Source organism: Falco punctatus (genome assembly GCF_963210335.1).
Source record: "Falco punctatus genome assembly, chromosome: 13".
Taxonomy (NCBI): Eukaryota; Metazoa; Chordata; class Aves; order Falconiformes; family Falconidae; genus Falco; species Falco punctatus.
The window spans coordinates 28,907,948-28,930,927 of NC_137593.1; the positions used below are offsets into that span (position 1 = coordinate 28,907,948).

A 22,980-nucleotide genomic window follows, 5' to 3' on the forward strand; every position below is an offset into this window, starting at 1 on the left:
GTCACTCTGTGATAATCTACTCCTTCCTCTGGAGCTACTGCAAAACCAGGGTACTGCAGACAGCTGCTGAAGCAAGGCTTGCACTACACCCCAGCTCCAAAAAGCCATTTAAGAGAGTCCTTACACTGAAGCCGATATCCATCAAGAACAGACTGCAATCAGTACCTTGGGTGAGACACAGCGATAGCCTGACCCAGCTCAATTTTATGCCTTCCAAGTCTTCTGCTTTTTAATTTACAATACTATTAGCTGCTGGTACCAGGAAGTCTGAACATACGCACGAGGGCATAAAACCTTTTTTGTTGCAACAAATGAGCATGGAAGACTTACAAGTTCTGTGATTATGAAAATTCAAACACACTTTTATTGTAATACACAAAAGAAGACTGTCCTCTTATAAAATTTATTGTAACTATGGAAGAAGTTAACCCTAATATAATACCTTTAGAAGTGGTCAACTTTCCAAGAGCTTGTCATCTACGGGAAAATTTTCTCAGGTCCTTTCAATTCTGTTAAGAAAACAGGAAGTGAATTTCAGTAAGCCATTTCCACGGAGTGAAACAGAGATAAAAATCTCTAATAAACTTGGCAACAAAGAGAGAGTCCACAAAATATCAGTCTGAGCAGTCACTTGCCACCAGTCTTATCACCATGCTGCTCACTGAAAAATGGCCCATCATCCTCCGTTGACCAGGTATGTATGAGCACATAGGCAGCACACGTGAAGCCAAAAAGAAAGCACTGATGATACCCAAACCTCCTTTAGGAAATTAAAAACATAAACAAGAGAAAGGGACAATTATGACCCCAAATGTTGAGAATTACTGACAAGTTATTTGACAAAATGGCAAAACCATTAAGGGTTAGGAAGAGAAAGCTATTTCAGCAGCATAGGAAACACAATCATGCTCATTTAATCAGAGTGACACAGAACAAGATTTACATCTATTTTCAATCGTGACCAAGATCCTCGAAAGAAAGACATTTCTCCAGTGAAGGTGCAGTTTTAAATTTAGAAAGCTGGCATCTCACTTTGGCCTGTGGGCTTTGGAAGGGCTAAGAAAGTAAAGTACAACCATCACCAGTCACCCAGCCAAATAAGACCTGTTAGAAAAGTACTACTGATTTTCAATCCAGGGCAAGGAGGATCCCCAACAACTCATGCTTGAAGTGTTACAAGATAAAAGTCAGTGCCAACCATGCATCCAATAAGTATCTCTTAGCAGCAATGAGGGAATGGAAAAAAATATTGTTTCAACCCTGTTGGTGTCAATACAAATTTTCTTTTGCTGGAAATGCAAAAGAAATGCATCACTACTATGAATTAAAGAAAAAATAAAAATCATTCCCTCTTGGTATTTTCACTTATCCTTCATTCTTTTAGTTTTTTCTCCAACCCTCTTTCCAATTTATTTTTTTAAGACACTGAAACATTATTACATTAGATACTCCAAGCTCTAGTAATACTGCTGTGGGCAGGCTATTATATAGGTTTACCAGGTGTCTTAATTTCTTCCACAAGTAATACTCAGTCCAGTTTCACCAAGCATAAGTACATTTACTTGTGCTGCAAAAAGACTGTAAGACTTTCCAGCATACACACAACAAGCCAAGGAGAATGAGAATTTTTCCTCTTAGAAGTAAAATAATTTACAGTGGAATAATTATTAATAAATAAAAAAATAAAATACATCACAACCACACAGTAAAACACACAGCCCTACTTGTGATGAAAGTATCCAAACCAGCTATACTGAACTACTCTTAAATTTTTATTTTCCATTTCCAACAGCTACCTAGAAAAATAATCTGTATCCAAAACCCTCAACACCAATCTCCTCAAAAAAAAAAAACAAACCACCCAAAAACCAACCAAACAAAAAAACCAAAACAAACCCAAACCAGTACTATACCACACATATAAAAACCCCGCAAATAGGTCTAGAAGGGCTGGACAGAAGCAGCAGCATTCACAGCAGCACTGACTCGCCAGCACTGCCAACACTACTTCGGTTACTGCGAAACTGTCCTCAACCCACCGCTCTGCCGTCCACTTTGCAACATGCCAGAAACAAAATGCAGAAGGTACTCGCATGAATTTCCTGAGCGCAGCAGTCAAGGCCAACTTTACCACAGCAGATTACTTTGTAAGCTTGGACATTTGTATCAAAGTGCCTTAGCTTGTTAGCACCAGATTAAAATTAACTCTTCTTATTGCTAAATAGCTTTGAAAATCCTGGACTTCACAACAGAGACAAGCAGAAAAGACTTTACTAAGTATTTCACACTTAGTGATAATGTCCCAACTCTGAAAATCAAACATTTCTCACAATTCATTTTCGTAAGTTACAGCTAGCGTTTCACACACTGAAAAAAAAGGCATTTTTTAAGTAATAAATCATTTAACAACATCAGAAATCTACTTTCTATGCCACAGAAAACAATGCTAGTATTTTGTGACAAGATCTACAAATAAACACCCATTTGTTTGCTTTGCATTTGACCTGAAGTAACATTTCCAAAATCTCAGAAACACCTGCGAAAAAAGCAGGAGCAGAAAGCCAGGCACGCAACTCTCCAGCAGCTATAAACTGGGCCACTCGTGTCCGATCACTGAGCAAAATTTTCAAGCCAAGTTTAACATCAGTGATTCCTTTTCCATCAGTTCAGTTCCCTGACACAGATCACCACGCTCAGGGATGCCACAGCACAAGCTCACTGGAGTCAGGGTCTGGGGAGAGGATGACCTTCTCCTCTCCCCTTCCAACCCAAATGGCTGGCTCCCATACCTACCTAGGTGTAAAATCAAGCAGCATCCCTCACAGTCAGGTATTTCTGGTCTAAATCAGGCACAGCAGGTGGACTTAATGTCCTGGGGAAAATCTCGAGCACTCAGCTTATTTAACACTAGTATAAAACATCAAGTATTTAATGAACTGCAATTAACCTGCTGGCCCAAAGCAAGCACACACAGTACCAGCCATCTGAGACCATGCAGGAAGTCAGCCAGGCTCAGAAGACTCAACCAAGATCCAAATGTTTTGCAGCTGCCCAAGCTGAGCATTAACGCCATTGCTACATTCTGTATTCCCATGCTACATGAGCTGCAAAACTAAAATTGCATCTTTTTATGCCACCAAGTAGCCGCTGTTGAACGAGGAAGCATCTCTCTGCACACTCACAGCACACCAACACAGCAGTGGGAGAACTGCCTTAGCATGAGCATTTAGACCAATGTTTCCATGTAAGTCGGCCAAAAAGAGCTTATGGACACATAGCTGGGACTCTGTGGATGACTGTCCTCACCCTTTGGTCCTTCATCCTCCAACACCTTCAGGGACTGTTTGCTGCTGGCATTTTAGGCAGCCTCCAGGCTGTGGGACTGATGTGACCTGCCTGTAGCAAGAGAGGGAGATCCTTTCCATTACCTCCTAAATTCCAAAGAGGCCCTTTTCAAGAGCACCTGGAATTTGGCCAGAATTTTTTTTCCTCAATTACGATAAACATTTTTGAACATTTTGCCTGGATTCAGTGTAATTCTTTGTCTTAGGAATTCCTGATTGGTCAAACTGTTTAAAACAGAAGAAAAGGTTGAAAGACTCTTACATTTCTTCTCCTTTTACCTTTTGAGCAATGTTTTGGAATTATAAAAGTTGCTCACTTTGAATTGTTAACATAACTTATTACACAGTTTTTATTTTACACCCTAAAGCAGGTACCACACAAGCTGAAGTGTACTTTCAATTCAGCCCCTTCCAATGAGCTATTTCCACAAGAAACTGCCCAGGCAGCTTCTGTCTGAAGCCCAAATCCCCAGAAGACCACTTTATAAGAGGAGGGCCTTTTAAAATAGACAGACTTAGGGGAAAGATATTTTCATTCCTCCACATTCTGACTTTATCGGAGACATTTTCAAGAGGAAAGGGGCTTAAACATGCAAAGGTGATTTTAAAAAGCATCTTCCAGAAACAGCCTTTTCTTGCTCTTGCCCAAGAGATACCTCTGTTAGTCAAAGCAGTTCTAGAACGATTGTAAGTGAAGAACAAATACAACAGAGCAGAAAGTATTAGAATTGTTTCTAAAATAAACCCTATGCAATTGGATAATTGGAAACCCTACAAACACTGACAAAGTCCCATGGGTACACACCCAATAATCCAGCACCAGCACCTATCACAGGAAGCAGAAAACCTCAGAAAAAAAAAGCTAGAAGTTGAATTGGAGACACTTTTTAGTACATTTCCATTCCTTAACACACCTGCCAGCTGCTCTCATTCTGGTTCACATGACGTTAAATCCCTTTCTTAACATTGTACACCACTTCTAAATCATAGCCACCATTGCCCTAACATGTTAGTTCCTTCCTACAGCTACTTTTCTTCGAAATGAAAGTACAGAATTACAGAGTATTAAACCTGTCTTATCAAAATAACTCCTTTAAAGATAGGAAACAATTTTTGCTAATTGGCAGAGAGAACAGCCCTGACCAAAAATTCAAATATAGTATAGTTATTGGCAACAGGTAACCATGTATCTTCCAGGACAACATCCAGTATTTCAGTACAAACTCATGCTGTTTAAGCATTCAGCTTTGAGCAAACTTGTCATTGCCATTGCTGCACCAGCGCTGGGCACAGATCTTAGGGAAACAACAACAATCTATCTATTATACCCAGTACTTTCTGGGAGTCTTAAAAATACTGTATTTCCCCCTAGTAAGGTGTGTTCATTAAAACAATTCTAAGCACCAGTACATCATTAGCAGCTGAAGCAAAGATTTTTGAAAAAGCATTTTGAAATTCATGAACAAAAATTAGATACATGAATTAGAGAATTTCAAAATTCACTTGTCTTGCCTGAAGAAAAAAAGAAGCCTCACCAATTTCTCAAGTGTTTCAGTATACTGCAACCTCAGCCTTTCAAAAGCATAAGGAATTCTTTTTGTGAATTGACAGATAGCATTAATCACCCAAAGTGTATCTAAACAGCAAAATGAAACTTGTCAATTTTAAGGCTTGTTCCTAACACATCTCTGCCTGCCTGCCAGGTGAGACATTTTCAAAGCCCGATTAAACCCCATTCCCAGCTGAGAAAACAGAAAAAATGATCAACTTAAAAAAATGGCAAGTCAGATACAGAACTGGGACCAAAACCAGTGTTTCCAGCTCTCAGTGACACTGTCCACTACATCAGTCAAAATACAAGCATTAAAGTGTGTATTTTCCCAATAAAGTAAGGCACAACTTTAGGTAAAATCATGCTCTGAGATCTCACAAGTCTTGAGCTCAATGTACACCTCACCATCTGGCCCCTGTTTGGTAGGTCACTAGATCTCTTATTCTCACCTGAAACCATCCGCTACCTCTTACCGCCTGCATTTAAATGCAGGTGAGAGCTTTCTAAAATCTTACAGGACGGCAGTCTCAAGACACCCTAATTCCAAACAGCAAAGCACAGGAAGAATCTTTAGGCCTTCAGGGAATGCCGCAGTGTTTCCTTGCTAAAAGGAAACTGCCTTCAAAACCGGTGCCTTGCCCAGGGGTTTCTTGCACTTTGCCGTAAGGCAAGTACCCAGGAATCCTTCCCTCTTTCCCAGCTGCTGCCTACCACAAGCACGGCTGCTCTCACACCACGGCAGGAGTCCAGAGCTTCCCCCTCTTGCTCACACATGCCTACACCCCTTCCCCCATGGCCTTGCTAGGCCAGAAGGCTGGAGAACACGCTGATTTCTGCCTAACAAAGTCCTGCGAATGTGGAAAGCTTGCAGGAGATGCAGCCTCCTCCATGGCGCTTCCCCAGTCAAACTGACCTTGCAGAGAGGCAGAATCAACACAGCACGGGCCAAGCGCTGCATTAAGAGGACTGTATCGTTTCCAAGAGGCAACCCGGTAGCTGAGCCTGGCACCCAAGGGCTTCGAGTCATTAGTTACCTTTACCAGCGCTGCACTTCACAGGGCAAGGGGTAACCTCAGTGTTTGCAATGTTGAACTGAACTCAAAAGGTACATTCAGTTACTGTTACTACCACAGCAGGTGCAGAAACCTCTCCAAGAGGACATTGTGCAATTACACTCTCAAAGTCTTGGGCTGGACAGTCAAATCCGATTTAGACTGAGGAAGGAGGTGTCTCCTTGCAAAATAACAATTGAGCTTGGTGCAGCCTTTCTGAGTCTCTCTCCTCGTCCAAGAGAGCGCCTCTGCTTTGACAAGAACAGAGCAGAAGTGATCACAACTACTGCATTTCTGGAAAAAGAAGGCAAAGCTCCAACAACCACCTTCTCTTGGCAACTCGGTTGCTTTTTCTCAGCTGCCAGCAGAAATGCAGTTGAATAGGACGCATGCTAATACCTGGTGCCTGGCTGCTGAAGATCTCTCCTTCCTCTTGCTCCCCCCACCAAGATACCTCCGCTACCTTTCCCTCCTGCATGCTTTGGCAAGTCAACTTGCTTTCAAAGCTTTCTGCCTGCATCCTGGTTTCTGACCCCAGGACTTCCATCACTGCTGGCATTATCGCTGGGCCCTGCCATCTAGAATAGCGTCTCTATAACTAGGGGTTGTTTTCAGAACAAAGTAGCTTTTTCATTGTCGTGGCTGCTGCACAGACATGTCAATAAATGTGTGTGTTGTAAGAAACAAGAATATACTGGCACAAAACTCACAGGGAAGCTCTCAGTGCCTCAGAAACCTCCTAATGCAGAAAACAGAGAACAGGTGGGGGCAAATCTAAACCAAAACCCCAAGACTGATACAAGAGCTCTGAAGCAGAACTCTCTCTTCTTAATAAAACACACAGACCTAGATTTGGATCCCTACAGCTTTCCACACCACCACAAGGACAAAATCTGCAGCATCAATAATACCCTTTACACATATTATAAAGTTATTTAGAAACCAAAGGTGCTTGAGTAATTTTCTCTCTTAAGCATAACCAAAAGGCTGACTCAAACTGTGCAAGCTTGCATGAGTTTTTAAAAGGATACCTTTTAAAACAAGCACAAGATTAGACCTACCATACATGGTCAAAGCATTCACCCATCCTCCCCAGCACCCATCCCAGAGAGGTGGGTGAACATAAGCAGGTGCCTCCGGAAAGAAACTCCCCCAACTTGGCCAAACATCCAGGTTGTAACTCGGTACAAATTTCATTTCAGTACATCAGCCTCTGACAAGCTGCCACACAGCAGCTCAGAGAGCACACGCCTCGGATGCACCAAAACATTGCACAGTGTTAAAAAGTTTAAGACAGACAGAGGCATTATCGCCCATTTAATAGCCCAACATTTTTTTCCTTTAACAACTATGTCTGCACAAAGCCAAGTCAAATTTCACATACAACTTGGAGTAACTCAGATCTTCTGTGTTGTCTTTCTCAAGTATTTCTGTTCTGGCCTCAAGAACTGAAACGCCCAACCAGTGAACTGCAGAACAGGCTTTTCCTTCCTCTACAAAATATTCACTGAGTAATGTTTTAAAGTGCTTCTCTTATCTTAATGATTCCACTCAAAAACTCATAACACAAAGGCTTTGCATTTTTATAGTTCTAATGTTGCTTCTATCTCAGTCTATTAGTCTGTAATAATGAAATGTCTGATTTGTCAGTTCTCTGGTAACATAAAACTGGAACAACTCATTTGGTTACATACGGATATTTCTCAACCCGCCTCCACAATGTCCGCGTGAGTTAAATTACCTCCATCTCCTAAATGAAGAAACTGAATCACAAAGTAGTTAATTCCCTGGTTTTTTAGGGAGGTACCACTCCAGGGCTCATATTATGAGGATACTCCATGGTGCAAAGTAGATCTGAAACTTTCACAAGAACATGCCTGCTTTTTTAAGTATAAAAAAACACACCCCCCAAAAAAAAAGACTGGCAAAACCAGAGAAAGACTGAAGTAACACGATAAAAAAACCCATGATACGCTGCGTTTGAATTGCGTCTAACATTGCTATTGTTGCAAGACCTTCAAAATAATGATGATTAAAATACTGCAATATCTGAACCAACTTTGCTCACCCCGTGGCAGCCCATGAACCGAGGTATTTTGGCTGCCGGCAAAGCACGACATTGCTCCTTGAAGGCCAGCTGATGCACTCTGCTCCCAAACCAACTTTTGGGCAGCTGCTCGCACATACCGGGCTAAAACAGCCTTCACTCGCCCTGCTCCCCGAGCCGCTTACCACTAAGCAACCAGACAATGCAGGGCTTTGGCAGAGCAAACACAGAAAGCAGGAGCAAAACTACAGCAGAAAACACAGAGAGGAGAAGAAACCAAGCAGGTGAGGGGCACGAAGAGCCACGGTTTTCAGCCGGCGCGGCAGGCGGGGGGCTACGGGCACCCCGGGCACGGCAGCCACGGCATGGGCGCGCCCCCCGCCTGCCGAGATACCTGCGCCGCCCGCACCCGCTCGGCTTCCGCGCCTGCAAATCCTCACGGGAAAACCCACGTTAAGAGCCACATCCACGCCGACGTTCCCCGCCCGCCGAGGTTACCGAGGTTCTAACCGGCTCCCCAAGGACTCGGAGAGCCCGCGGGCGGCGGCGGCCCCTCGCAGGGGCTCCCGGCGGCGGGGCAGCGAGGCGGGGCCCGCCGCGGCCCGCAGAAAGCCGGGGCCGAGCTCAGGCCCCGCCGCGCCGCCCTCCCGCAGCCGGCCCGGCCGCCCTGGGTGCCCGAGGCGGCGGAGCCAGCGGGCCCGCGCTGCCGGAAGCGCCGTGAGGAGCCGCCGCCCCGCGCCCGCCGCAGGCCCGGCCCGGCCCGGCGGGCCCCACAAAGGACGGGCAGGTGGGAGCGGACTCACCGGGCTGGGGAGGCGCCGGCCGCCTCGGGGGGACGGGCGGGCTGAGCGGGGCGCGGCCGCCACACGGCGCCTCTGCAATGGCGGCGGCGGCGGGACCCACCGAGGCGGCGGCGGCAGGAGCCGGAGGGGGAAGCGGAACCGCCGCGCGTGGCCACAGCCCGCGAGGGCGGGCGGGGGCGGGGCGCCGCCCACGCGACTACAACTCCCGGCGGGCAGCGCGCCCGCGCAGGAAGGGCCGCGCCGGGGGCGCGTGGGCGGCTGCGCCGAGGGGAGCGCGGCGGGGCGGGGGGCTCCGCCCCCCCCGCCCTTCGCCCCTCCCCCGAGGCCCCCCCGCGCCCCCCGCCCGAGGCACAGCCGTGCTGCCTGCCGGTCGCGCCGCCCGAGCTTTATGCACGATTTCTTTTGCTGGGGGGCGGTGGGCTGCACCGAGCTGCAGGGCCAGAAGCTCGCAGCCCCAGGGCAACAGAGGGGGCCAAGGCTGAACTGGCTCTTCTTCCCGCCTCGCTTCCATCTTCTGGCGTTTAAATCTGAGATTATTTCCTCAGCGCTTCGTTTCATGAGGAAAACCGGTTTCGCACGGCACAGGGGCTTCAGGCGGTGCCTGGGGTCTCCCGAGGCCCCCCCCAGCTCCCTGAGGTGGTGGCGCGGGGGCAGCCTACCCGCTCTGCAGCCGGCTGGGGAAGGGTGAGCACACCAGGGTGATCGCCTTCGTGTTCCTCCTCGGTGCTGTGCTCGCTCTTCCTCTTGCCCTGAAGGTACTGGAAGGGGCTCATTTTTTGTATCAAAACAGCTGATGACAAATTAACCCTTCTCCCACCAACTTCCAGGTCCAAAAGTCCACAGGGCTCAGGGCTGGGCCCTGCCGGTGCAACCAGCATGCGTTGGACACGCAGCCGCTTCCCACGTTGCCTCTCCTACCCTCGGCGACCTAAGCCACTGCTCTGATGCCGCCAGGTCCCAAGAGATGCAGTAGTAACACAGCTGAGAAAGCAGCGTATGTGCCCTCGAGACCTCTTTGCCAAAATTCCTGTGACATGTTTAATCTTCCAGATGACTTCCCCAAGCACCCACCTGTCCTGCAGCCTTGGACCCCACCTCCCAGTCCAGGCCTGAAGCAACACCTGATTTTTCTTTCAGGAGAAGGATGTGCACCAGGCAGCTCCTCTTCATGAAGGCCTTGGGGGAAAGCAGCAGGCTTCCACGAAGGCTCCAGACCTCTGTGCAGGTCCTGGCACGAGGAGTACAAATCAAACCTTCCAGCCAGCGTTTGCTGGCTGTCTCGTCTCTTACTCTCCACGGAATTACTGCAGAGCCAATGGCCACAGAAAACTTGCCCCCATGGACCTGCCTTGTTTCAGCCCCTTTCTGCCAGGACCAGTACCTCAAAGTGACCCTGCTGTGGCTACTGGAAACTGCTCTGGTCCGCTTCCTACTGCAGCCAAGGCCATAGCCTTTGCTTCTCTTCGCATATTGCTTTGTTACTTTCCTACTCTGACTCAAGTCTATTAAATCCTTCTAGGATCAAGCTTTTGCAAATACATCTCTGCATGTACCTCTCAAGAAACACTGCAGATTTCTATCCTTCACAATTCCCTCAGCTCTACCTTCCTTCCCTGTAAGGTAACCTTGCCTCTCCTCGCTGCTTCAGCCTTGTACCCCTAAACCCACTTGGCTCCTGCTCCAAGCTGTTTTCAGAATCCTTATCCCCCGTCCCATTCTTCTGTCTCCCTCCCCAGGCAAACTAGGGTGGGGTTTTTTTGTTTTGATTTGGGTTTGTTCACCCATTCATTCACGACTCAGAAAGTCTCAACTCCTAACATGGCCTTTAACACGCCTGCAGCTTCCCCTTTTCTTGTAATGCTCTGATTCAGTCCTTGCACACATTAATGATGGACATATTTGTGTCCAACCCTTACATCTATGTCTTCTTGCTAAGAACTCACAGCCACCTCATTTCTGTCTCCAAAGCTGCCAGAATTTTTCCACGGGGAAATGATTGCCTTACAGCTCATCTTTTGAACCTGCCAGGGCAGCTGCATCCCCCTGCGTCTGGCACATCATCGGGGCATGCCTGCTAAATGCAGTGCTTGATTAACAGCAGTAGTTTCTGGTATGGGAGAGAAAGTTCACTGGCAAATCACTTCATACTTAACACTACAATAGTTATTAGACTTATTTACAGCTTTTAAAGAAAAACATGTCTACTATATTTATAATACAAGTGCTATGGATTTAAAAACAGCGAATATTCACTATTTGCCATTTAAAAAGATCCGTTGAGAAGTACTGCAATTTCTCTCATATTTTACATTAATTAGTATTACTCAAGTTCAGCTGAAAAGCTTATTAGTGGGATCTTGATGAATTTTAGATACACTTAGTGAGCCATGCGCCAGCCAAACTGACTAGTGCGCATTTAAACTGAAGTCACTGTTCAGTACTGACAGTGCTAAGCCCCCTATAATTCAAGCCCCTCCTGCCTCCATTTCTCCTACAGCATCTTACTGCTAACGTGGGTTTCCCTTCTCACATCTCCACTTGGACAGATTTCCAAATCATCCACTTACGTATTTTTGCCACTTGCAATATTTTTTCTCCTTTGTCCGAAGGACATTGCCATCTCCTTTCACTAGGCTATGCTATCAAGCAGCTTGTCTTCAGTAAGGAACTCAATCTGTGATTTCCAAATGGTATTATCTTAAATGATGTTAAAAAACCAAAAGTGAGCTTTCAAGTGATAAAGACCTGCCAGAGCCAAGAGACAATCTGGAACGTTGCCATTCCAGGGATCAGATTGCAACATAGAATTACTTACCTGTGTAAGAGAGACCAAGCACTAGAACAAACAACTCCAGGAATTAAAAATCCCACTCGGAGACAAGCATTACAATACTAGTCCACGGCCCTGCTGCACCGATGTGGTTAAACAGGCCGCCAAATCGCCCTGCAATTGTTCTCTGTAATTTCTCCCTTCCCCCAAGCAGATGCAGCGTATGACTCCTCTGAGGTAGTGGATGAAGTACTGGCGCAGCCATCATCATTCAGCACAGTGCAGGGAAAACAAGAGCCTAGTGTCAGAGCACTTGCCAACCTGTCGTGGGCGAAGTCACAAGATGAGCTCTCTATTGAATTCCAGCAGAAGCAGAAGAAAGATGCCCAAGGGATCCTGAAGCTACAGCTGGACAGTGATGAAAGGCCGACTCTGCGGATGAGAAGTCTTGGCTGCACGCAGAGCCCTCAAAAGGAGGGCAGAATATGAACACCAGAATTCTGATTCATCCCTCTCACACACGCACTCCCCAAAATCACCTGCTTTTACTAACTTACTCTCAGCTTATAGGAAATAAAATCTATTTTCTCCAGCAATGGTCTCCAGGAGTTGCCATAAACTCACAATGCCACCTACTGACAACTAGCAAGAGCAACCGATCTCGCCAGTCAATCCAGAGCAACTCAGGTTTTCCATTAAGTAATTTCCTCTCCATTTCCTTGTATTTATCAACTGCTCTGATGGCTGAATGCAAGTCTTCTAAATATTTGCTTCTAGTTGCTCTTTTCACAGCTTTCATCTTCCAAGGGTTACTCTTTCTGCTTCTAACAGAACAAAGTTTCCTTCAGATTTTCTAAACTCTTTTCAACTAATTTGACCAAGAGCAGCTAATTCCTCCCAGTTACTTAGAACACGAGAGATTACTTAAGCCTTCTCCTGCCCCAGGTAAACACAGAATGTCTCTTCACAAATTCATACATAACCCATCCAAACAACAAACTTAAAATTCAGAAACTTTAATGACTAGATGTTTTCCATACCCTTAATAACCAATCCCCGAGTCCGTTATTTTAAATTCAAGAAATACAAACACCTGTACAAGAGGCAGCACAGTAGTTAAAGCAGGCTCTGGAGCAGGGGGAGGCAATCTGAGGCAGACGCTCCACTCCTGACTGTTGCCACACTGCCCATGGCAGTCCTTGCAGCTTTCTGAAGCGCTGTTCCTACCCCCCGTCCGCTTTGTCTATTGTCACTGCACCAAAACAGTCTCCTGGTGCATGAAAGGTGTTTGTAAGAATTAGATCAAGGGAACTATAACCCATTATGGCACCCTTGCATGTTACTAAGATATAAATAACAGTATAATAGGATTCATTTAGGACGCTGATGTAATATTCAGTCATTTTTGCTCGATGGAGGTCAGTCATTCTCTATTTCTTTATCCTCAGGAGGTCACCGGGGAGAAGTATCCATATTTGCATACAGCTGTGAGAATCAGACTGGAACAGAGCACTGTGGCAAGAAGAGTCGCGACACACACTAAGGAGCTATGTTGCCTGAGCCCCACTGGAACCTGCAGAATCGATTCCTCAGAGGCCTACAAAGAAAAATAAATGGATTACAGGCATTTAGCAAGCTATTTCTTCTTGACTGCAACTTAGAGGATTAGGTACCATACTACTACTTAATTAGCCCTTTACTAGGGCTTCTTCTGGGATTTGAAATCAAAACCAAGGCGTGACATCACCCTTCCATTCACAGCAACTGGAGCACCAGCCACCCATGCAGTGCAAAGCTCAATAAATTTATCTCCTACCCTTTTTAAATGGTAGCCATTTATATCCTCTGTATCTTTGCTCTTAAAATAGGCTTCCCATTGAGGATATGCATGTAATACAGCATGGAAGAAAGAAGCTGTCAGAATGAGCGTTCCACAGATCACCAAGAAGCCAGTTTTCTCCAAGGAGAACTATTTGGTTCATCTGTTAGTCAGGAAGCTCCAAAAGGTTTTTGGACAAGACCTGCAGGCATCCCAGGCATCTGCAGGTATCTTAAATGTAGGAAGGCAAGTGTGTTACTAAAACAACAGATTTGTTATGAGATGAATTAAGCTTATTTCTGAATCTCTGTGCTGCTGCACCCCATTCAAGTATCAAAGGCAGTTGCTGACCACACTAAAGATCCAACTTTCTTTGGTTTTGAACACAGAATAAAGAAACTTCACCTTTTCCAAAATACTTAGCCAATCAGATAACAGCCAAACAAATAGAAGTGGCCTTTTTTTTTTTTTTTAAGATGTTATTCCTTCAATCTTTACAGTTTTACCACTCCCTTAGATCATAAAGTAGTTTTCCAGTTTGCTACTCCTCTGAAGCACCTGTGTTGTAGACTTTTCCCAATTTGATCAGTGCCAATTATATCCTAGAATTCCAAGTAAACTGTTAAGGAAAAAAAAAGGTGTGGAGAGCAGCCATCACAAAGGGCTGGAAGAGCACACAGAGTGACTACAAGCATGTCAGAAGGGCAGGATGACCCGCATTAAAAGCTGTCAGAAAGGAAGAGGGGAGTCTCTCTAATGGGGAATCACACAACTAGTCTTTTACTGATTAGTTCCTGTACTATGCAAATTGCTAATGAAAAAAAGGCAGCAATTGTTCAAAGAGAACCTAGGATTCCCACCAGAAATAAGAACTCACAGGTTTGTGCATTACGCTGTACCACTGACAGGGCCCGACACCTCTGCCTGAACAGGGAGCTTCCACTTCAGCCGGCTTCCAACACTCTGCTGACAGGGAATCTACGGAAGACGTTAATGCATCAGCAGGACCCAGATGGGATGAAGCCATATGGCCTGCAAGAGTCTGCCAAATGAGGCATCCTTCCTCCACAACAGCTTGACAGAATCCACTCCCTGAAAGCCAACAGGTGAAACAGCACGGACAAAAACATGCCAGCTAACCTGCACGGTCAAAGTGGTGCTGGACAGTGCTCTTCACGAACTTTGCAACTCTTCCCTTCCTGATACAGTAGGTACCCAAGAAAGAATCTCACCTGTGTGGTATCCTGACACTTCTGTCCTAAACAGGGCAAAGAATTCATCACTGGCCTGTAGACTCCTCACCTTTAGCCATGCAGTTATTATTGTTTTGGGGGAAGAGAAAAGTCATTCTTCCATTTCTGTTTGTTGGCCTCCTCTTAGCCCATGCAAGAACTCCCCTCCAATGGACTAAATGCTTTCATACTACTAATAAAAATGTCTTCCTGCTCATAAGTAGTAAACATGCCAGGAAAACTGAAAGATTTCACACCCCTTTTTTAATTGACCAGGCAGTCTTCCCTGCCCCCAAGTTTACCCCAGAAAATCATCTCTCAATTAATGTGCAAGCAAAGATAAAGGAGCTGAGAATCATTGGCACATTTGACTTGGCAGCTAGCAAGAATGGTTTTGTGAAAGGAAACACAATTTGTAGCAAAGTTGTAGGATTTCATTGTTCATGTAATTTGAAATACTGTCAGCGGACATCAGGTTCTGGTTTCACAGGAGTCTAAGACTCCAGCCATTCTAACCTTCAGGCACACAGTTTTCTGCATTCTCCCCTTAAAAAAAGAAATGCAGAAAGAAAGTGTTAGAAACCATCAGAATACTTTGATTACTGTAAATACATGACTGTGAATATTAAATACGTCCTGCATAGCTTCAGCTGCCAAGAGAAACACTGCAAAAACGCAGCCTGAGCAAACAAAAAAAAAAACAAACCAGGGCTTGCCAGGACTGTGACAAACAGACCAACTGCCAGTGCTTTCAGGCGAAAGAGCCCAAACAGCCTGCCACAGTACAACGGTACAATGGCAGCAGTGCAACACCAAGAGATCTGTTGACAAATAATCTGCCTTTGGTCAGGCAGCAGCAGCAGCATTCAAAGAGGAAGACAACATGGTCTTTATCAGGGCCACTATCTTCCCCTCATGTTCACATGTCTACTGAGAGCTCCGTCTCCGGAAGACAAATAAAGAACTAGATTCCAAGCTCTGGATTGCCTGCAGTTATTCCTTTCTCCCCAAAAGAGCACGTAACAAGAATCTCACTGTCACAGCAGCAGACCAACACTTCTGGGCTCTTCAGAACAACCAGCACTTCACTGGTCTCTTCTGCTGGCCAGTGGTACCGCCCGTGCACAGGCAAGGCAGCTCTGAAACAGTGAGAACACCGAGGGTCGGGTTCCATGTACAAGAGAAGAAGAAAATCTGTGGCTAAGTACTCTGGAGCCTCCACATCAATGACATCAGGAATTAACACCGCCTGTAAACAGAGAAAAAGGGAGGGATGTGGGAGAAAAAAAGTATGAACATTTTGTGCATGGTTCTGGGATTTAAGAGGCCACTGCTGCGGTAACCTACTGCAGCATCATAAGGGAAAATAATATTCCTCATTCTGTTTTCTAATTTTGTGGGCTGGAGGCTCAAGTTGGAAATTTTGTCCTTAAGTTTTACCAAAATAACTTTTCAAGTCCCTCTCCAATGCCAATGAGTGATTTCTACATGTGAGAAGTTTACAGTGCAACCATACCTGCAGCCAAACCTAAGAGGCAGTGGCTTAGTGATGCGTATAAGCAAAGCCATACGAGCACCCGCAAGCATCTCAACCGCAGAAGTCGCCTAGCGTCTTTGCATCCGTATGTTTTAACTGCATTAAGTACCTAAGGAGATTACCTTAAAGCCACATTCTCTTCTCTCCACCAAAAATGCAAAGCAAAGACTGGAATGCAGCATGGAAAGCTGTGGTGAAAATAAAGCTGCAAAGCTACTCAGTCCAAATGCATAGCACGCTACTTAGAACTCAGCAGCACCTCTTCTGTGGAGGTTAACCTTCCAGCTTCCCAGCCTTTCACCATCACTGCTCATCCAGGGCTAAGCAGAGCAGCAGCAGCTCCCCAGTACACATGCCTACATGTAGAACTAGCACCAGCATATGCCACAAAATGCCCTGACTCAGCGATGCTGATCAAGTGGAGAGATAAGATGAAATGTCAAGAAGAAAATACAGTGTGGCATCTCCTTCCAGGAAAAGAAATTAATCACCTTTGTTCAACGACCAAGATAATGAACACAGATTGCAACTCGCTGAGCATATTCATCCTTATCTGAGTAACTGCCAGATGTCTTAGCGTCTGGGTTGTTACCTTTGTTAGGTTGTGCTGCTGCAGTGATGCCAGCTCATAGGGATCCACATAGATTCCTGCTGGAAGACGAGTTCTAGCTGCCACTGTGCATCTTCCTGCATCCTCCCCCACCACACCAAGTTCTACCTTCACCAGCAGGTCCCTACAAACAAGTAACAAAAGGAAAACGTTCATACCTGCACTTCAAAAGATTGGAACAAAAACCCAAGAGACATATGCTGAAGTGCACAGAGATGAGATGCAGCTCTCGCCTACTACGTGTGACAAATTCGGAACACAGTTCCCTGTTGGGCCATGCTGTCCTTCTCCGGTTAGGATGATGTAGCTCACGCTGACTCCACATCCACAACCAAAATGAAGTCTCATGTCTTTGGTAACTTCTCAGAACTACCAACGGCCTCCACACAGATCTTATAAAGGGGCCTCCTGTTCTTCTGCTGCTATAGCTTGCAGAATTAATTCCTTCATCATGCTAACACATTCCTAGTGCCTGGCCATGCCTAGCGATCACAGCTCCCTGCGGATCACAGCTCAGCGAGCTGATACAACTGTGCACAAATGCAAAGAGAACGTCCTTCACAGGTAAAGCCACGCCGGGATGCCAGCTCACCTGTGAAACCCCTCGTTCAGGAGCTCCTGCGTGACGCCGGCACCCTGACAGGCCGCCTGAGCATCTGCGGTGACACAGAACACACGGCGGCGGTTACAGAGCAGCAGGTGAGGACCCCACGTGCGGGCAGCCCCGAGCAACACCAGAGAACCCGCACACACAGTCCGCGCACGGCAGGCGGCAGGGAGCGGGTCCTCGGGCTCTGCCCCAGACCCTCGGCGCCCGGCCCTGCACACCTACGGCGGGGCCTTCCCGGGGCGAAGGCCCGCAGCGCCAGGCCGAGCCGGTCGCCGTTGGTGCGGCCGCCCCGGGGCCGGTGCTCGGTGAAGCTGCCCGCCGCACCCTGGGCACGGGCCCCCGCCACCCCCGCCGCGGCCCAGGCCCGCTTTCCCCGCCGGGCCACCGGGGAGCAGCTCCCCCGCGGCACTTACGGAGGACGCAGAGCAGCGCGGCCAGCCCGGCGCGGAGCAGCGCTCGGCCCCGCCGCGGGCCGCCCGCCATGCCGGGCCCGCTCCGCACGGGCTGGCGCTGGGCCGCCCGACCCCGCGGGGCACGTCCGACACCCGCCCCGCCGGGCCCCGCCGCCCCGGCCCCGCCGCCGCTGTCCCGCCCGGTCCCGCCCGGTGCGCGGCGGCAGGGCCCGGGCAGCCGCGTCCCGCAGGCGCCAGAGCGGGCAGCCCGCGGGGGCCTTCGGCGCCAGAGCCCGCCGCGCGGCCGTCGCCGTGGCAACGCCCCGAGGGAGAGCGCCGCCGCTGAGCTGAGGTGGGGGTGCGGGGCGGGCGGGCTCAGCTCCCTTCCCTTCTCGCCGCCAGCGCTTGGGCCTCGGCCGCGTACGGCCCCGGGGCTGGCTCGTCCGGCGGACACAAGCGCTAGGAACGCGGGTTTAACGGCGCCGGGTGGCGGGGCACAGCCCCACCTGCGCGCTCGGGGCCGCCGGCCGCAGCCGCCGTTACCGGGGACACAGGCCTTGCCCCTCCTGTGCGCGGCCCCAGCGGCGTCCTCCCGCGTTTGTCTCGCCTACCCGAGGGTTTCTTCGCTGCTCCGGAGCGGGTCTCGCTCTGATCGTCAGTGACCCTTCAAAAAGCCATTTCGGTGCCGTTTGAAGCATCGTTTCTCGTTTTAAAATAGTGAAAGTGGCTCTTGAGAGACTTCTGCTTTTCTGCCCAACTCCTAGAGCTGTTTAAAAGCCAAAGGTTGTGGTTAATTTTCAGTATTGAGAACATCACTGTAAATCTGAACTCCTTCCTACGTGAGAATCTTTCTAACAAAGAAGGAGGGCCTTGCAATCCAACTTAAAAGTAGCTTTTGAAGGTTGATGCAATTTTTCAATGCACTAAGGCAGGAAAAGAGAAGTTGCTGCTGCCAGGCAGGCTGACATCCTCCTCTCCTGCTGCAGGACAGAATTCTGCAGGGAAGAGTAAAAAGGATAATTATGGATTAACTTCCTAAGCTCATTCATGTAGTAGCTGATGACGTGCTGATACTTGGGAGTTTACTAGTCCTTACTTTAAGATGAAATTCTAGTTTATACGGTCTGTTCTTGCTGTCTGTATAGATAAAGCCATATGTTTAGTGGGTCAGTCAGTGTTTCCTCCTCGCTCATCCCCATTCTCCACCTTTTCAGTAAGGCAAAAGTTCTCGGTTCCTCAGCACACACATGCGGCAGCTCAGCATTTTCAAATCTTAAGACACCCTTGGCCCTCATGAATGTTTTATAGCTGAAGCTCTACCAGTGGTAATGTGTTATGTAAAGAGTATTTCCATTTGTCACTTGTAAATTCTCAGATTTTCAGTTTGGTGGATGGTGTATTTTAGTTTGATAAGGAGTAAATGGTTGAACATCATCTCCTCTCTTTAAAATTAATATTTTCTTCATTGCATAATAAGGAGTTTAATTATTTTTGATCTTCATTTCTGGATCTCATCTCTCTCCTTGGCCCATATGACGTAGGTTACAGATATGGTGCTGTATTGACATCACTCTGAAACTGTAAAGAAGCTTTATAAAAACTGAATAGGTACCCTTCCTTTTAAGTTTATTTTCTTTTAAAAAGGGGAATTCAGTGTTACGTGCATCAACATTATGTATGCAAGGTTCTCCCTTACCATATTAAATAAGGGTACGCTATCCCCAGGTTTGTGACAGCAACAGAGACAGATAAAGGACACTTTGTATCCTTTCAAAGCAAATATGTATAATAGACAGGTATGTATAATAGAATTTTGTCCTTGTTGCATCTCTTGCAACATTCAGGTTTAATTTTGTGGAAACTCTTTCAGTGGGGTTCCAAGACATTTCAAATTTTCATTTTATCTGCATTTTTCTGAATATTTTTTTTCCCAGATATGCTCAAATAATCTTACAGCAAAAACACATCATCATATCTTTACTGAAAAATCAGATTCTCCCTGAAGCCACACCTGGAGCTTTCGTATGAGCTATCAGGTGATATAAAGTTAAAAGCCTGGGTTAGAGTAGAAAAGGGTTTGGTAGGTAAGCAATTCCTGGCTTTTCAGAGCAATGGATATAATACGCAGTAAAAGTTGCTTGTGAAGAAACTGTAATACATTGATTTACTATTTTATGACATTTTTCACTTTAAAAAAGGAATAAATGTAACAAAAAGTCTTTTAGGTATCATTTAGTAGTAGCATTATTAGTGTCATTAGTATAGTACGATACTGAGCTGGTGGACAAAAAATATGTGTGTGGTATGTACTCCCGGACGAGTAGTGACAAAGATGTAAAGCAGCAGCTGGGCGTCACTGTGCCCCAGCAGCCAGCTCACGGAGCGTGCGGGGACACATTCAGCTTCCACTGAAATCAGGGAGACTTGCAGCCTGGCTGCGTGTTTTTGCTGAACTTGTATCACTCTAATTCTGATAAACAGAACAGCACTGAGAGACACTCACACTTTCTTTCCCTTTTTTCTTTTCCTGTTTTTCAGCGAGCTTTGACATTGCTGGGGACCTCTCTGATAAAGCTGACCGCACTTCAGCCAGCAGCGAGAACTGTAATGACTTACACTGCAAAGAAGTGCGGCATCTGCTTTCAGCCCCTGTCCATTATCCTGATCTACAAAGAAGACGGCAAGGATAAGACTCGCCAGCGTATCATGCCCGTCAGGAATTTCTCCAAGTTCTCAGGTGTGGTGCATTTACTTGCAGTGTTCCCCAAGACCCCTCCAGACACAGTGAGAGGAACAGCTGGTTGGTAACAGCATTTTTAGCTGCTTACCAGCACACCGGGATTGCAGAGAGGGGTGGTTTGAGGCAACACCGTCTCCCCTGAGGAGCCCAAGGCTACATCTTAACCCAAGGAGTGGCTCTGCTAAGTCTGGAGGTCTCGCTTTTGAGGGTTTGGGAGAAGGGGATGGGTTTCTGGGAAGAGATTTGCTTGCAGCTGTAAGTCTTCACAGTGGCTTTCTCTTTAGACTGCAGCATGGCTGCTGAGCAGCTGAAGAATAACCCTCGGCACAAGGCTTACCTGGAAGGAGTCTCGCTGCGTCAGCTGCAGAAGCTGTACAGATTGCTGAAAGGCCATTTGGGAGGAGAGAGCCTGGCTGAGAGCTTGGAAAAGCTGCGGCAGGAAACGACCATTGACCCAGAAGAGGATATGAACAAACTAGATGACAAGGAACTAGCCAAAAGGAAGACCATCATGGACGAGCTCTTTGAAAAGAACAGAAAGAAGAAGGATGATCCGGATTTCATCTACGACATTGAGGTTGAGTTTCCACAGGATGAACAGCTGGAGTCCTGTGGCTGGGACGTGGAGTCAGGTGAAGAAATCTGATTCTGGACAGATGTCTTGGGTGGGCAGTTCAGAGACCAGTCTCACAGTCCTCCCAGCGTACATGTTGTTCCACGCCGTTTCCAGCTGCTGCAATTGATGCGCATTACGTTGGCTGCGGGGAACCCAAGGCCTAAGGTGCTGCAGCGCTTCCAGGTTTAAGTGAACTTTGTTTAAGAAGCCAAACTTGATGAAATGGAAACTGAACTTATTGAGTGTTTTTAGTCTTTTCCTATGGATGAGTGCCTAAAATAATTTTGAATTATTTAATCTTTCTTTTGTTTACATTTCAGTCAGCTTTGGCTGAAAACCTCACCAGCCTGCCTTGCTGTGATTTCTATTTAGCTTTCTCAGAAAACGAAGTGTTAAATATTTATGTCTCGAAAGCAGTGTTAAAGCTTTATTGTCTAAGTACGGTATTTGTTATTGCTTGCTGGAATGTTAAATATATCTTAATCTTTCTGGATAAATCAACATTGCATTTAGAATATTACTCTGACATTTCCTGAGCGATGTGTAAATCTCCAGCTTCAGCTTTACAAATATAAATCCTTATATTTAAAAAATGGAATGTCTACCAAAACAAAATTAGTCTTGAAAGTACTTTTGAAAATACAGTGATTTCAGACTGCTGAAGTGAGGTGTTTTGCTTCCTTCTTACTAGACGATGCTTTCTCAGTTAGTGCTCAGCTCAGGAAAAATGTGCTTAAACTAGCCAAAAAAAACCAGATAGGGGGGCAGGTCACAAAGGCTGGGGGTTGTTTTAGAGCAGAACAAAACCTTTATGCCTGCTGCCTCATCAGGGCTTAGTTCCTGGCTCGCTTGGAATCATTCTAAGGGACAACCTGATGTGACAAGCAAAGCTACAGCAAAAAGGTCCTCCAGGTAATGGAGGTTTGATGGTTAGTGGGAAATTCATCTCTGCAAATAAAGATTTTACTTATCCCACTGAAGTTTTTAATCCCACTGTCTACCGCTTCGTACTAACCGAATCCTGCCCTCTTGTAAGAGCTGGAGGACTAAGTCCAGGATTCTTTAGAAAATCATGCAACTCCAAAAGCTTCCCAGGTTTTGGCTTTCTGAACCTGGGTGGCTGTGAGTGGGATGGGCCTTCATCCCCAGCTGAGTGGCCTCAACAAACCGATGGCTGAGGTGACTTAAGAGGAGTTGAAAATTGCTTCTGAGACTAGTTTAGTTCCTGGCTTCCTTTGCGAAACCACAAATTAATTAAAACACGTCCATTTTATCAATAAGACATCATGCCATAGCAGAGAAGCTGGGGGCTGGACGAGCTCTCCTACACACTGAAATTATAGAGTCAGGTCTGTGAAAAATCTGAAAGGGGTGTCAATTAAACTGCTGTACTCTGTCATCACTGGAGATGAGTGACCTTACGTTTGTCCAAGGGAGTCCTCAGAAAATAAGTGGAAGCTGATGCCTTGCTTGCCAAAAATTAAAAAAATACAAAGCCTGACTCAGCTTTCCCAGGAACGGAAAGGGTGTGTAGGGCTCCAGCACGTGCCTTGCTCTGCTTCCAGTCAAAAATTGCAACATAACAGCATGTAACAACCTCCCACTTGGGTGGGAGGGGACCCACAGGGACCTCTCCTCCCCATCCAGCCCGCACCCAGCTTCGTCCTGGCGGGGCCTGCACCCCCCTCCCCCGGCACGGCTGTCCCCACCGCGTGAGGTCTAATGAAGGCCAGGCTGAGGGAGGTGATCGCCTCCCTGGATCGTGAGGTTCCTGCTGGCCCGTTCCTCGAGCCCACCCCGGTCCTTTAGGACAGCAGCCATACCCAGTGCCAACTGGTCGTCCCAATTTGACTTAC

The 22,980-nt window shown here is 46.8% G+C and overlaps 3 protein-coding genes across 8 annotated transcripts in view; 1 reads left to right on the top strand and 2 right to left on the bottom strand.

Moving 5' to 3' along the window:
- Positions 1–8,965, bottom strand: part of PAK2 (p21 (RAC1) activated kinase 2) — a 47,855-nt gene extending 38,890 nt beyond the window's left edge. Inside the window, exons 1-2 of one of the 3 annotated variants that reach the window (XM_080410414.1) lie at positions 8,799–8,965; positions 443–509 (exon numbers count right to left, since the gene is read on the bottom strand). The gene's annotated coding sequence lies outside the window, so the exon portion shown is untranslated. Of the gene's footprint in view, positions 1–442; positions 510–8,389; positions 8,540–8,798 lie in introns of those variants that run through there. The other 2 variants (XM_080410415.1, XM_080410416.1) reach the window with 2 other exon arrangements.
- A 3,603-nt stretch (positions 8,966–12,568) lies between these two features.
- Positions 12,569–17,126, bottom strand: PIGX (phosphatidylinositol glycan anchor biosynthesis class X). Its single transcript, XM_080410451.1, has 5 exons — positions 17,000–17,126; positions 16,749–16,890; positions 15,655–15,868; positions 14,265–14,365; positions 12,569–13,165 (listed from the first exon to the last, which is right to left on the bottom strand). Exons 1-5 carry the CDS (start codon positions 17,089–17,091, stop codon positions 13,013–13,015), a joined length of 702 nt encoding a protein of 233 aa, XP_080266577.1. The 5' UTR covers positions 17,092–17,126; the 3' UTR covers positions 12,569–13,012.
- Positions 17,127–17,306: 180 nt separating this feature from the next.
- CEP19 (centrosomal protein 19) lies at positions 17,307–21,644 on the top strand (the record flags this gene model as incomplete). Of its 4 annotated transcripts, none has more annotated exons than XM_080410444.1 (3): positions 17,307–17,465; positions 20,307–20,505; positions 20,793–21,644. In XM_080410444.1, 3 exons carry the CDS (start codon positions 17,307–17,309, stop codon positions 21,152–21,154), a joined length of 720 nt encoding a protein of 239 aa, XP_080266570.1. In that variant the 3' UTR covers positions 21,155–21,644. The 4 variants fall into 4 exon arrangements, with proteins under 4 accessions (XP_080266570.1, XP_080266572.1, XP_080266571.1 ...); XM_080410446.1 differs by lacking the exon at positions 17,307–17,465 and adding an exon at positions 18,022–18,120; XM_080410445.1 differs by lacking the exon at positions 17,307–17,465 and adding an exon at positions 18,066–18,126.
- Between the last annotated feature and the right edge of the window lie 1,336 nt (positions 21,645–22,980).

Bases quoted from the DNA above. Each gene is read 5' to 3' on its own strand.
- PIGX (XM_080410451.1), bottom strand. From the start codon at position 17,091: ATGTGGAGTCAGCGTGAGCTACATCATCCTAACCGGAGAAGGACAGCA. The intron at 16,891-16,999 runs GCGAGAGCTGCA...ACTTGTTTGTAG, and splicing joins GAATTTGTCACACGTAGTAG to GGACCTGCTGGTGAAGGTAG. The intron at 14,366-15,654 runs GTGAGATTCTTG...CGTCTTCCGTAG, and splicing joins GTTGGTCTGCTGCTGTGACA to ATTCCCTGTCAGCAGAGTGT.